General features: G+C 42.0%; 1 protein-coding gene across 1 annotated transcript; it reads right to left on the minus strand.

Annotated features, from left to right (window-relative positions):
• Nucleotides 1-120: 120 nt before the first annotated feature.
• Nucleotides 121-12,583, minus strand: CCZ1 (CCZ1 homolog, vacuolar protein trafficking and biogenesis associated). Its single transcript, XM_041401825.1, has 15 exons — nt 12,352-12,583; nt 10,660-10,757; nt 10,440-10,533; nt 10,268-10,342; nt 9,127-9,174; nt 8,775-8,858; nt 6,651-6,826; nt 6,342-6,423; nt 6,132-6,193; nt 5,515-5,626; nt 4,904-4,937; nt 4,430-4,547; nt 2,726-2,884; nt 1,553-1,680; nt 121-457 (listed from the first exon to the last, which is right to left on the minus strand). Exons 1-15 carry the CDS (start codon nt 12,448-12,450, stop codon nt 402-404), a joined length of 1,425 nt encoding a protein of 474 aa, XP_041257759.1. The 5' UTR covers nt 12,451-12,583; the 3' UTR covers nt 121-401.
• Nucleotides 12,584-15,454: the final 2,871 nt, after the last annotated feature.

A 15,454-nucleotide genomic window follows, 5' to 3' on the forward strand; every position in this document is an offset into this window, starting at 1 on the left:
CTGTAAGAATGGCTCAACTGCATGCACAAGAATTGCTGGTTTCAGAGGAAACACCAGAGTTTTGGATAAACTAGCAGGAAGTTACATGATGCAAATGAACACAGATACTTCTAAAGTGTAACAATTATTAGTTTTATTTTTCAGCAAAATATTCACATAACATATCAGAATGGAATGGTACAGATGAATTCAGACTGGTTTTTAGTTAGTTTGCACATAAACATTTTTAAAATTTAAAAATTTTATGGTCAGAGTTTACAGATTTTAGTAGAAATTTTGATTCTTACAAAGCAAGTATTGCTTTACTATTGTCATTATTCCAGTCAATAATATGACTAATAACTTCTCATGTTGAACAAGTGCCTGACATTGACATCTTCAATAAATCAGCCCTTTGCAGATCAATCCAAGAAGAAAATGTTATTAAACTGTGTTGCACAAAGTTTCTTCACTTCTTCTGTTAAAAAAAAAACCAAAAAACCATCAGTATTGTATTTTACAGAAACTTCCTCCAGAAAAATCCTGGGGATTGTCATAGAGAATTTAATCAAATTCAAACAGAAAAAGGCCCTAAAAGTTTCTAATGTAGAATAACACTTAATATTACTATCTTTTCAGTAGGAGAAAGTCAAGTCTGATGTCTCCCACTGCCTGAAAGTGCTTTAAGTGTAAATGATGGGCCTCTCATCAAACACTGCAACAGCAGTAGACTTGGCCTAACATATAGTTAAGGGAAGTATATTATAACCCCTTTTTCAGAGAAAGGAGGAATTAGGATATTCCATTGCAGTAAATCAAGTCTGCAAAACTTTTGCTTTGTGTTATTTGGTAGACTGATAAACTTCCTAAGTTTATCAGGCACAGAAACACTCACTCACTGTTTCTGTATGGTAGGTTTGATGCTGAAAGACAGTTATAGAGAGATTTCCAAGTTACACAACTCATTCCTCTTTTTAAAATGTAGGTTGTTAGGGTTTGGTCCTGGCAAGGTATGAATTCTTTCCCATTGTCTAAGCAGGCACATTGCCTCCTGTTAGAACAGAGAGCCCTAGCATTGCTGCAAGATTCAAACAGATTTTTAGAGAAATAGCAGTGTAAAAGCTTATTGCATCTTCATGTTAATTCTCATTCTTACTCCTAGTAAATCCTTCTCAAAACCATCTTAGAAACAAGACAGCAATGGATGAGGATCCCTGACAAGTCAGCCACAATGTGTAAGTAACTAACCCTGGATCACTGACAAATAGATGTAAATATATTCATCTCTCATCTGTAATACACTTTTTTAATTGCACCTAAAGTAAGCTCACAGTGCTGTCCTCTATTAATTGAAGGAGGAAGAATGACTGATTAATAATTAAGAATGCCTGCTGAATATTTATGCTGTCCTTTCACAGCTCGTAGTAGGCAGACTAAAACCTTAGGCAAACCCACCTGCTCCATCAAAGATCAGTCCCTCTCTAGATTTCTCATGAGCTGGGTTGTACTATTTCTCTAGGGGCACACATTTTAGGAGTAACTGTATTTAAAGGTAATAAGAAACAATCCTTACCATTAACTTCAATCAGATTTACATTTTTTTGATTCAAAATAACATACAGTTCTCGCTGGTCAGACTTTTTCCCAACTACCCAGTAATCACTCATTGCCTTCACAATAATTTCCTCGTCTTCATCAACTCTGAAAGAAGTTTTAAAAAGTAAAGAAGGTGGCAGCAAGTTCATCTTCAAAACTTTATCTGTAATCATTAGGACAATGTCAGAAATTGTGGTTGTGCAGTATCAAAACACCAGTTCTAACTTGGCCATCATTCAGTCCAGGTTGAAGCCTTCAGAAATGGCTGCTTAGGACATGCCCAAATGTGATAATCAGTAATTTTTTCATTAGCCAAACACTGCAGTGAAAACACTGAAGGAAGCACCTTTCCTCCATTCTGGTAAGGACACACTTCACAGAATGAGGATTTGCTCCACAGGGACCAAATACTGAAAGCTGGAGATGGGTTGGTGATACTAAGCTTTCACAGAACTGTTAAACCTAGACCTGAACTATGCTCCACAACTGGATATCTTCTATAAAGCTGTCACTAACCCAGTACTTCCATAACATGATGAAACACACTTTCTTCATTTATAGAAAAATGGAAACCTTGTCCTTAAGCATAGTGGGAAAACAGCTTGTTGCTAATTAGAGTCAGGGGCATCCCAATCATTCAGCATTGTCATGTTCTTTCTTAACTTTTGTAATGACAGAGGGTCTCTCCCACCTTGCAGCATGATACCCTTTGACAAGAAGCCACTTACCTTCTCTATCAGCAGGGCTGCAGTAACTGCAAGGTTTGCATTTCATCCTTTGTCTCACCCCTAGAAGCCACCAGCTGTGTCAGGGCAGGTATGACACAGGCAGAAGCAAGTGTCCCTGTCATTTACATTGCTTTCCCAGATTAGACAGACTCTTGTGCTTCCCATCCCATTTTCTACGACTACTCTGAAGCCTCCAATAGATGAGATATTTTCTTTGATAGAGGCCCTGGCCCTCTTTTAATTTTTTGTTTAAAAGGACACTAGAAGTTTGTTTTTTTAAGATGGACTACTTCTAACCAACACAAAATGCCAAACATGAACAGCCAGCCTCAACAAAAAGACTGGAAAGCACCATTCCTTTGCAAAGAAAAAAAATCTGCTTGACAGTAGGAGTTGCAGACTATTTAATAGTTAAGCATTACCTGGAGAAGTCACTGTTGATGTCACCGAGAATCTTCATGAGGTCAGGGTGAACAGATGCAAGTGATACACTGGGTGTTTTCCTCATGTGAATGGTACTTTTCTCTGCCAGGTTCATGTGATTGAAATAGATAAACTTAAACTGAGGTTCCTTCTCAGCCCTAGGAAGATTTAAAAAGCAAGAAAAAAAAGTGATTTGTGAATACCAACGTGCTCTATAAGCAGAGGCTTCCCAGAGACTGGGTAGTGAGCCAGTGGAAAGCTAACTTACACAGCCTGGACTTATCTTCACATTGAAGAGACTTGTGGGATTGAAATTCATTTTAACACACTTAAAAAAAACCCCAAAAGACAACTGAGTCTGCAGAACCAGCCAGTATTTCCCCTTCTGCCACTCATGCTGCCAGTAAAAACACACAGGGGAGTCTGAAGGCCTTGTCCTACTTCAGAGTGGTAATTAATTTGCATTTTTCTAATGAGCTGTTTTTTCCTGGCCTCATTTTGTTCCTGCTGCTCTCCCTTATCCCAGTCAAAGCTGATCTGAATGGATCCTGGGTCTTTAATTTGAGCAATAAGTCATCTTCTATTCATGTTTTTGTTATTTGTTACAACCAAGCGAACAAACTCTTGATCCAGGCAATTAGATTTCCCCCCACATCATCTGTGTGGGCCAAGCAAGAGACTATTTTCAAACTCCTGCCTTGGCTGTCTTCCTCCATTTCCTCTTTTATGAAGTTAATATAAAAACCTAGAGCTGTAATTTTTTGTAGAAGTCTTAACACATTCAGACTGACCAAAAACTGGCTGCAGCAATTGGTACTTGAGGCAATGCATTATTTAGAAGCAGGAGATACTGTGATGACACTGCTCACCATAGCAAACAACCAGATACCCCTGCTCTCTGTCACCCACATGCATTAGTGTCAGGGAACTGTATCATGTTTTCAGGACACCATGGCATTAAACTTTTAAAGAGTCAAAGCTGCCAAAGCCAGTCCCAGATGACATTTTAAAACCCCAAGTTTAATGATTTAGTAGATTGGCACAATTTCAAGTACATCCTATTCTATCCTGTGAGATTTTGCTGATTTGGGATGGTACCTCTGACTGAGTTCACTCGCACACCTATCTTTGGTTGAATTCCTTTTATGTTGCCATATGGGATACTGTTCTTGCTTCCCCAACTAATAAATTTATAAAAAATTAAATGCAATTTTATTGCAAGTCAAGCTGTAGTTCTAAGTGAAAGATATTTTCCAAAGCATTAGCATTCTTTTTCTTTGGATCGCTTTTTGCCCCTCAAGTAATTACCTTAGTCCTGCAAAATAGAAAAATAAAAGACCTTTTTGTCCTCACCTACTATACATGGCAACACTTCAAGAAGCAGTAATTCTGGAAAAGTCCTCAACAGTAAAGCTTCCACTGCAACCAAATAACTTACTCACTAAAATTCCCATTTCAGCCAGACAATAAACACTTGTTCCTAAATTAGTAACATCTATTGTTACTTCAGGGAAACCCAAATATGCAATAACATGCACTTTATAAACACTTAAGATGCAGAAAAGTAGACAAGCATTGCTTTAAGTACACCATTAACGCTTTCAAAATTTGGGCTCATGTTACCATTATTGAAGCAGTTCATTTAACCTAACTTTTCATCAATTAATGAGGGAATGCAGCAGGAAAAGAAGTGTGGCACAAACCCTGATATTCTCTTGTTGATGTTGTATTGTTCACATATGTCTGATGCCAACACCGTGAGCTGAGGCCCGACAATGCTGTCCAGTTTTCTGCAGAACTCCAGTGTGGGTGGAATTGAAGCTGTGTCAGGCAGAGAAAAGGGAGAGGTGAGATTCCCATCCCACAGCTGAAGGTACAGTTTCTGTAGTTGTTTTCTGTAAACATCAGCAAGAGTCCAAGGACAAATTTCTCCCACAATTAAAACCTCAGGGGTGATTTTGAATACGGCTAACTGAAGCAGTATTTAGTCATTTTATTGTGTAACACGAGTTACTTGTACCACTGGAACAAAGATAAAAGACTGCTAAAAGCACTCATGAAAAAGAGACTCACATAACAAATTAATGTGAGTATTTTTCAACAGTAAAACAAGCTGCATGTCAAAGTATTTTACATATGAAAGTCTTGGCAAATAATTGATGCTAATAGGTACTTACCATCAATCATAAAGCAGACAGCTGCACTCATTGCCTGGAATAAAACAAAAGCAAAAAAGCCATTCACAATAGATTACTTTCACTAACTCAAATAAATGACAATACTTCTGAGAGGTCACACACAGGTGAGATGAGATCTTTAAATATTTTTAAAAGGTAACATTTCAGTAGGATAACCTTTTTGCAGTCCTGCATAACACAGGTTAGCTATGATTTTAAAATTCAGTTAACTGTTTAAGTTGTAGGGGAAAGATAAAACTTGGTAAAAATGCACTTTATACAAAGATATCTGCAAAAATCTCCCATTTAAGGTGAGAACAAAATATTTTTTAGTTTATTGAGTAATCACATATCAAACAAGGCATGAAATCACTTAAAGCAACTGAAGGCTGGTATTTTGTTTTAGTAAAACAAAATAATTGTTTGTTTTGTACAGGGTGCAGGAGAGGGGAGAAGAGAATTCAGGCTTTAAAGCTTGTTGCTAGAAATGCCAGTTTTCTGTCTCTTGTAATGCACCTTTCTCTACAATTCCTAAGTACTTTGCATCATTGTCACCTTCACTGCACAGAGATTCCTAATTTGTGGAGTAATTGCAGAGGAAAATGTAATACCTTATAAACAATTAAGTGAAGCTCTTCGTAAGTGTCATCAGTGTTAACAAATATTTTGGGGAAACGGCATTTTGTTTCTGGATCATTAAGATTTAAAGGTCCAGTAAGAAACCTAGAAAACAATTCAACAGGTCAGATGTGATGAATACTTGTATTTCAGTTTCTTGAATTTAACAGATGTTCTCCAAACTTGCAATTAGGAGTTCTCCTGATTAAAGGTGTCCAAACCCATAGTTATGCAAAATAATGTTGCCCACTTGCTTAAGTACAGAATTCCTCACTGACACGCTGAGTAGAGAGGAAGAACAAATAGATAAATCCTAGATTAAAACGACACCTTTTTCTGGAGTGCTTGACTGAAAAGAAATGACTGTGACAATTCCCAAATTTGTCATACAGTGCATTAAGAACAATGGGAAGAAAAATAAATATGCAGTAATGTTAATGAAGCATTTTCTCTTTTTTCCAAGGGTCAAGTTTTACACTTGCAGCAACTATTGTGTGACCCTTTGGAATGGACTGTGTGTGAAATATGTACTCAAAACACACACATTCCTCCCAAAAGTATTGCCCCGGGGGGAAGAAGCAGTAGATGGTGACAGTGAAACAAGACCTACCTTCCATAGTGTTGGAGATTTCCTGGCATTTCAGCACGTATTGGAGAATCTCTTCCTGCTAACTGAGGGGGAAAAGAACATACAGGAAAAACCAGCTTAGAGGCAGAGAGAAGAGAGATTTCTCTTTGGTATTTTTAGTAACAGGTAAACAGGAAGAAAAGACCAAAAGCACCCAACCACCTTGCCCCTCAAAACCCCCAGCCCAGCTACCTCAGGCTCCATGTGCCTTGGAAACAGAGATGTCGTGAGATATTTGTACAGAATTCTCATGTCATCTTGCTCCAGTCCACTCCTAGAACATTGTGAGGAAAAAGAAGCAAATTACATTTGTGTTGCAGTTCAGATCACACATTTTCCTCTAACTAGCTCAGACCAATGCCTTTCTTACAGAATGGTATCCTGTTTCATGCTTTCTCATTTTGATCCAACTCTGTCACTAATTTAAAGGCTTCTCTATTATGGCACTTACTCATAGGATTAGAAATTGAAGGCACACAAAAGAACTACTGAAGTACCTACCAGATAAGTTGGTCATTGTAGAGAAATGCAGTGTACTTCACTATGTTCAGGCTTTCTTCCATCCTGTTGATAAATGACTGAATTTTCAAGTAAGTCATTTTATCCAGTGGAAAGAAGCTGATTCCACAAAACACATCCAGCAGATCACAAGACTGTAAGTGCAGTGTCTGCAAGTACTGAGAGAACAACGACAGTTGGCTTTTAGAATTCAGAAAACTGCCACAGTGTAGATTTAAATGACAAATTTGAGTCTAATCCCCAACAATTTGGATTTAAAATCAAAGAAAAAATAGTTCTTCCAGCACTGCTTGTCTGACACACGTGTTCATGCGGGGACAGACTTTTACAAATGTTTATAGTGACAAGGGTTTTGGACTGAAGGAGGCTCAATTTAGGTTAGACATGAGAAAGCAGTTTTTTACAATGAGGGTGCTCACACACTGGCACAGCTTGCCCACACAGCTGGTGACTGCCCCATCCCTGGAAACATTCATGGCCAGGTTGGACAAAGCTCTGAGTAATCTGATCTAGTTGAAGATGTCTGCTCATAGCAGGGGGTTGGCCTAGATGACCTTTAAGAGTACCTTCCAACCCACACCATTCTGTGATCCATATGTCAGTGCATGAATGTGATTCCAGGTGTCACTTTGCTTTTATTTAATCATTACGAAAACAGCTTTTAAGAAAAAATCAAGATATTTTGAGAGTATAAGCAAGCAAAACCTATCTTACTGATATTTAATTTCAGATTCAGTTGTAGAAATTGGAACAGATGCTTTCAATGTGTAATGGAATAAATAATTTCCATTACTCACTTTCTTGATAGACTGTAACCTTTAGCAAGAGATTTCAAATGCGCTGCCAAGAGGCCTGTGGAAGATGCTTTATCCAATGGCTCCCTCTACAGTCACTTCACAATACTGAATGCCCACAAGAAATACAGACCAACAGGGTGATAGATCTCTGGCACAGCTTTTAAGTCTCTCTGTTTTAGCAATAAAAATTTATTGCTTTCTTTTTTGCAAAGGTCTACTTTTAATTTACTCTGGACAGTAGCACACACCAGCTCATCATGGTACTCCTTGTGCCAATGGTGTTTATTCTGGAGTCTACCACAAGTCTTACAAAAAACAAGCAAGACCCTTCCCAAATCCACAAGCAAAGCCTGTACTTTTGTTTACACTGTCACAACATTGTGTCATTCTCAAAATCTGTTAAAAGAAAAAAAATTTAAACACCATTACACAGTGTCTGCACTCCATCATTATCAGAGATCTCAATACCACAAAAGCACAAACTGCTGACAGTAGTCCTGTTTCCTTGCTTGCAAACAAGAAAAAAGGGGGCAAGCACTTTCCAAGTGTGATGAAACTTCTCATGTAGGAACTCAGAATTCTGCCAGACGAGACTACCCAGCCAGTTACTTTATGTGAAAAATAGGTTTTGCCTTTTATCCTTTCACTAAAACATCAGCTAGGAAATGACATTCTGAAGACTACTTATAATGCATGTAATATTTCCTGAAGCCTTCTTAGGATTGGCTACTAATTCCACATGGAGGGGGTGGAGTAGGGGGGAGAACTTAAAAAATTAATCTATTCACTATTTCACAGTACAAAAGGACTTTAAGCCTGTGCATGCAGGTTGTGGAATCTCTACCCCTGGATGTTTTCAGGTCTCAACCACCCAAAGCACTGGGCAAGAGAGTTTAAATTCAGTGTTACCCTGCTTTGAGTAGGAGGCTGAACTGGATGACCTCCCCAAATTCCTTCTAAACTCAATGAATGAACAGTCACTCAAATAGGTCTGTACAAACTGTTATCACAGCAACCAATTCAAACATCAAAGCAGAACTTTGAAAGAAGGAACATAATTCCATCAGAAAAAAGATCCAACAGTTAAGTTGTTCCACCACGTCAGAACCACACTAGTGGTTTAACTCCACTTAAAGAAGCTTTTTCTGTCAGAAAAAGCAGGAAGTATTTGACAAAACGAGTAACCACACACTTTGTGTTGACTCTACATCTTTTCCACTGCCTGTGTTTTACAGTCACATTGCTGGCACTTTTTTTGTTTTATTTCCAGTGCAGAATCACAGTACGTGCCTGAAAAAAGAGGTCTTACCCGATGGAAGAATTTCTCTAGTCTCTCCTTTAGCACTTTCACACCCCCATCTTCCATGGCTCTCAGGAATGTGCCATTGAAAAGCTAACAGTTTAAAGAGAAAAAAGTCAATTACTTGGGTAATCATTTACAGTAATTTCTTGTAACTTGGTTATGAATATAGATTAGAACACAACTCCCATTCCTTAATATGCTCCAAACCAATCCAAATGTATCCCTTCTTTACTGAAAAAAACATTTAGATTTGCCAAGTCCAGGTATTAATTGCAGCAGAGGCAAGAATTTATGTGTCATTGAAGTATCTCATGCTGTTGTCTTGTAAAAGGCCTTGAGCCTCCAGTGTTAACCCTACCTTGTACATGCTGTAGCACTGCTGGAGGACTGAACTATAAACCTTGTCCTGCAGGAAAGAGAGCAGTCCATCAGTAGAAGCAGAGACAGAATTACAAGTATTTTGGCTGAGCTACACATAACATATGTTTTCAAAGAGCCAGCAAAAACACAAATCGGAGACATCAACCTCTGAAAAGTTAAATGGCATTGTCAGTCAGCATCTAGAAATGTCTCTGTCCTTATAAAGTATGATTTCAATAAAGGGAGTCCCTTCCCCCATCACATTTAGTACCAAAAGCACCTTCAGAACTCATGCCAAGGATTCCAGTTACAAACGTTGCCCTTCCCTGAGGCCAGTGGTCAGTGAAAATGATCATCTTTCTGACAGCTCTCTCTTCACCCAAATCAAAGGCTGAAGAATGTGGGACACTACAGAAGGTTTTATGGGGCTGAGATCTTAACCCAGATCAAAAAAAGATCATTTTATCTGGCAAAATAGAGTCCCTAGGACTCCAATCCTTTTCTTAGGACACAGAGAGGAACAAAGGTAATGCACACTGTAATGAACAGGGGCAGGATAACCAACCAGCTTTTTAATTATTATCCCACCCTTGAACAGACATAATGATTCTGCAGCTTGGACAAGAAATCCCATCATAGTTATGAGCTTTTTTGGTTTTCCAGATTATTAGCAAATATTACTAGCAGTCTTAAGAAAGTAGTGACATGTATACTGGCACCTACTAAAAATACATAGATTTAAGAACTTAATTAAACAAACAGATCCTAAGAAATATTCACCTACTCCAAGCTAAAAGTCTCACAGCTGTATATTTCACCAGTGTTTATTGAATGATCTTGAACAGTTCTCTGGATAATTCTCTATCTTGTGCTCTTTAAACTTTACTGAAAAGTACTTTGCCTTTTTCCATCTATGAAGATAGATATAGATACATATAAAATCAAATTAACAGCAGTTCAAGAAAACGAAACTAAGATATTCTGGATGGAAGTACTCTCAAAAATACAACATAACTCACTAAAAAAAAGGAAAGTTCTTTGACAGCAGATCAAGAAGAACTAAACTAAGATATTTCTGGATGGAAGTACTCTCAAAAATACAACATAACTCACTAAAAAAAAGGAAAGTTCATTATTACCAGCAATTCTTCTTCCTGATATTCATAGACTGGCTTTCCATCTTTGTGTTTTTCTATTATGGGATTCCGTACAACCTAGGAAGTGGAACAGGCTGGTATTAGACAATGCAGAATGCATTGAGAACATTGCAGGATGGTGTTTTAGGAATATGCATATCACGTGCATAAGTACCATGACCATCCAGAAGTTTTCTTCAGGTTCATGGAAAAACTGTCTATTCTTCTGTGTATGTAGGGATTTTGCAGGTTTTGTTGGGCTAAAGGTCCTGGAAAGAAAACATATAAGTAGATGTAGATATTTATACACACTCACAACAAGAAGATATATCACTGAGATATTTAAAATACAGTGCTTGTGCCAAAACAATCAGCCATGCAATCAGACTTCCTACCTTGTGAACTGCACTATAGCTTCACACAGCCCCACATTTCTAATTTTTTCATTCTTTTCTACTTCATTTGGATGATAGAACAGAATCTTCTTTTCTTCCTAAAATTTGAAAAAACAATCCAAGCAAATGCATTTTAACAAAAATCAAAGAATATTGAGTTAATGGTTTGCTTGTTTTTTAATCCCTTAATAACTAGGCAGAATTTCATTGTACCAAAATGGGCTTCTGTAATAACGGATAAAAGGTATATTAAGCACACAAGCAGTCAATCATCCCACGATATGTCAAAATACTTTGTAAATTGAAGGCTATTGAGATCACAGGCCCCAATTACTTCTGGGCCTGTTCAAAGCAAGGCGAGCTTCAAAGGCAGCTCAGATTGCTCCAGGCCTTGTCCAGTCATGTGTTCAATACCTCCAGAGATGGGAATCCCACAACTTTCCAGCCCTGCTCTGATGTTAAATCACTTCACTATGAAATTCTTTTTTTCTATCTCATCAGAATTTCCTTCCATCCATCCATCCATCCATCCATCCATCCATCCATCCATCCATCCATCCTCATTCTTTCACTTCTAGAACAAAACTCCATCATCTACCACCACCCTTCAGGCAGGTGAGACTGCCCTCTGCCCCCTTTCCACACTGTCTCTCCTCCAGGCTGCACAAATGCAGTTATCTAAGGCTCCTCTGGTACGCCACAGACTGCACCCCCGACTGACTCAGGGGTTCTCCACTAGGCTATTTCAGTTTGCCAGTATTTTTCCTACTCTGGGAATCCCTGGAAGAACACAGCACCCACTAGTAACCTCACATGTGCTGGACAGAGGGGAAGCATTGGCTCTGCTGGACCTGCTGAGCCACCCTCCCTCTCACAGCCACAAGCGCTCACTGCTGATTCACGCAGGACCTGTTGCTCACAGACTCCCTGGTCCTGTTTGCAGAGCTGCTCCCAGCCAGTCCACCCCGACCCGGCGCGGTGAGCCAGATTATTCCACCCCACACACGGGGCTTTGCTGAGCTCCACGGGGCTCCTGCCGGCCCGGTCCCTCTGAACAGCACCTCATCCTCCAGCAGAACAACAGCTTCCCCCGGTCTGGAGTCACCAGGAGCGTGCCGAGAGCAGGCTCAGCCTCCTCATCCTGTCGCTGCTAAGTATGTAAGTACACTGCTCTGTTCAGAAACTATTAAAGCTGAGCACGACACTACACGCTGTCACCTGAAGCTAGAGACTAGAGCGTCTTGACTCTCCTTACTAAGGGACACAATGAATAAACACCAGCAGTAATCTGACTGTAACTAAGCTAAACAGTAACCTTTCTACCATATTGTATCTACGTCGAGAAAGTTATTTTTAGACAAAGTTAAAGCATCAGTAAAACAGTTGCTGACTGTCCAGCTCCCCATCTACAACATACGCCCGGCTGCTGACAACACCTCTGGTTCCTGTTTCTTTTCGGTGAAGCAGTGACAGAGCCCAATGGGGGCGGCAGTCGTGCCCGGTCCCGCGGGTACCCGAATGCCAGGCAGGGATGCGGCGGCCGCGGGCCGGGAAAGCCGCAGCTGCGACGGCCTTTGTCCGGGGCCGCTCCGCAGGGACAGCGCCGAGCCCGCACACGCTGCGGCCCGGCCTCGGGCACGGACGGACCGCCGCGCCTTCCCCGCATCCCCGGGCGCGACATCCCCCCGGTACCTCTCCCTCTTTGGGCCCCAGCTTGGGGTTGTAGATGAAGAAACTGAGAAGGGTCGGAGCGAGCTGCTTCTCCTGGCCGGCCGCCCCCGCCGCCGCCATCCTGAGCCTGGGGCCGGCAGCCGTCAGGCACCATCGGGAATCGGCCCGAGGCCGCCGCGACACCGGCCCCGCCGCGCTTCCAGCGGCCCCGGCCCGGCCGCGGTTCCGCCTCCGCGCCCCGGAAGCGCAGCAGCGGCCGGGAAGCGCTCCCGGCCCGGGGACCCCGCAGCGTCCCTAGCGGCGGCCGCGGGAACGGCGGGAGAGGGAGCTCGTGTCCGGTGTTCCCTCAGCCGGAGCCTGTCTGTGCCCGGCGTTCCCTCAGCTGGAGCCCGTGCCCGGCTTTCCCTCAGCCGGAGCCTGTCTGTGCCCGGCGTTCCCTCAGCCGGGGCCCGTGCCCGGTGTTCCCTCAGCCGGAGCCTGTCTGTGCCCGGTGTTCCCTCAGCCGGGGCCCGTGCCCGGTGTTCCCTCAGCCGGAGCCTGTCTGTGCCCGGTGTTCCCTCAGCCGGGGCCCGTGCCCGGTGTTCCCTCAGCCGGAGCCTGTCTGTGCCCGGCGTTCCCTCAGCCGGAGCCTGTCTGTGCCCGGTGTTCCCTCAGCCGGAGCCTGTCTGTGCTCGGCGTTTCCCTCAGCCAGGGCCCGTGCCCGGTCAGGACCGCGATTCCCGCTGGGGTTCCGCACAGCCCCGCCCGGCAGCCGCTCCGATTCCGCAGGCAGAAAGCTCCGGCCGGCGTGCCCGGGGGTGCCGCCGTGCCCCGGCCATTGCGCCCCTGTTCGAAGCGTGGAACCGCGAGCGGTTCACTCCCTTCTGGCTCGTTCGGAGCTGTCTGGCAGCTGCAAAAAGCAGAAGCTCTTTATTTTTAGGGGTAGAATCCGAGATTTGAAAGATGAAATCAAGTTTGAGTAAATTGAAGGAATTGGCATGCAGCATCACTTAGTCCAGGTAATCCTTTTGCCATAAATAGATATATTATGTCTATTCTGATTATTTTTCCATTTTCTGTCTGGCACATTTAAAATAGTGGAATTTAACTAATAAAATAAGCTTTTCTATTACTTTTCAATTCCCACATACAATAAAATTCAGTGTGAGCTAAACTAGAAGTAGAAATGACTACATGGTGAGATGTATTATTTTTTTCTCTACAGGAGTGTGAAGTTTAGGAATCTGAATAAACTAAGGTTACATAATTGCTTAAATAAACACCTGGGTAAGGTATAACAGATAAAATTGAATATTTTATTCCTCCAAGTCATTTAGAAGGATGTACTAGTAAACTCTCTTAAAGTTGTGCCAAATTAAATCTGAAAAAAACATAGTATTTCTTGAGTTGTAACTTTTTTTCCCCTTCTGTTACTGTTTAGGTTCCTATCATCACTCTTGGTTTACATTTACTTTCATTGCCAGTAGCATCATGTATGAAGTCTTCCTCAGCCTCAGCAGCTGGTGTATTCCTTGAGAGTCCAACCCAGTGCAGTAGGAGCACTGTGTGGAATAGAGATGCTCTAAGACTGCAGCAATTTAATATTTAATGTGTGCTCTCAAAAAGTGAATGGTGTAAGCCAGAGAGGGATGACCACTGTTTCCCCCAGGGCTGCTGGAGTCAGCTCAATCCCACCCCTACTTCTTTGTGCCATGGCAGCAAATCCCACTGGAGTAGCTCCATCCCATCCCTCCTGCCTTGTGCCATGGCAGCAAATCCCACTGGAGTCAGCTCCATCCCATCCCTCCTGCCTTGTGCCTTGGCTCAGCTTGGGGTTTGGATCTGCGAGTTGATGGGGGTGTGTGCAGGCTCCTTTCCCTGGGTGCAGAGATCACCACCGCCTTGGCTGTCACCTTTCCTGCCTGCCCGGGTGGTGTTTAACCCAAACTGCTCGAGTGAGCAGCTCCTCCTGTGTGGCCTGGACAGGCAGGAGTGACATGACAGGCTGAGCCGCACCACAGACAGAGCATTTCCAGACAGCCCAGCTTGGAACAGCTGTAGGAAACTTTTCCAAAGCTGCAGAGGGAATCTGCATTGTCATTCTGTGGTGTTTTCAGAGAGATCACAGCAGAAGGTGACTCCTTCCCCTTGCCAGCAAGGCAGGATGAAGGAAGACCCTGCTGTGCTGAGCTCCCCAGCATTTCCCTGAGCAGGGTCTGAGGAAGGATCAGGCCAAATGTGTCAGGATGAGATATCCACATAGAGCAATTCTTGTTTCCTACCCTACAGCTCTGAGTTAAAATTCAGCAGTGTGTGCAGAACGGCCCTTTCATTGAGGTCTGTCCATTTGAAGGGTGCAGCAGACTCAAGACAATTTCTGGGAACATCCAATCCGGCTTGAATATATGAAACAAAATGAGCCAAATCCCCCTCCTTGCTTGTGCTGCTCTGCAGGCAGGGATGAGGTGTTGATCAGGCCAGAGGGGAAATTAATTTGCTTATACTACTCAGCAAAATAAGGAAATTCTTAAAATTGGTAGTATTGTTTGTCAAGTTAATTAATTTCTTACCAAAGAAATTTAAAACCAGCAGTGACTGGTTTTTTCTTGTGTTGGTTGAAATGTTTAGCTGTGTGTTTGTTCAGGTCAGCAATCCTGAATTTCTTACCAAAGAAATTTAAAAACAGCAGTGACTGTAGATTTTTGCTTGTGTTGGTTGAAATGTTTAGCTGTGTGTTTGTTCAGGTCAGCAATCCTGGGCTGTGACGTGGGGTGCCTGTTTACTACTGCAATACAAACACTGCTCTAAGGGAGATATTGTGGATATACAAGAGAGATACATAGAGCTGGACATTGGGTACTCACTGTAAAGGGGGATTGCTGAGGAAGGTGTTTCCATGTCCAGCTTTCCCTAGGAAGGGAATTAATGTATGTGTAGTGATTGCTAACAGATAATTCTGCTCAGTGCAACCTCATCTGTAACTTGACATTGCTTTTGGTGGAAGTATTTGTGAGAATCTACAATGAGCAAGTGATAACAAATTCAATTAAATTATTACATTTCTAATGTGCACATTAACAGGGCATGAAGAAACTTCGATTGTGGTTCCAATTTCATCCCATCTTCTTAATTGTATGTGCAGTAA

The sequence above is a fragment of the Onychostruthus taczanowskii genome, unplaced genomic scaffold (assembly GCF_017590055.1).
Source record: "Onychostruthus taczanowskii isolate IOZ18803 unplaced genomic scaffold, ASM1759005v1 scaffold19, whole genome shotgun sequence".
NCBI classification, from domain to species: domain Eukaryota; kingdom Metazoa; phylum Chordata; class Aves; order Passeriformes; family Passeridae; genus Onychostruthus; species Onychostruthus taczanowskii.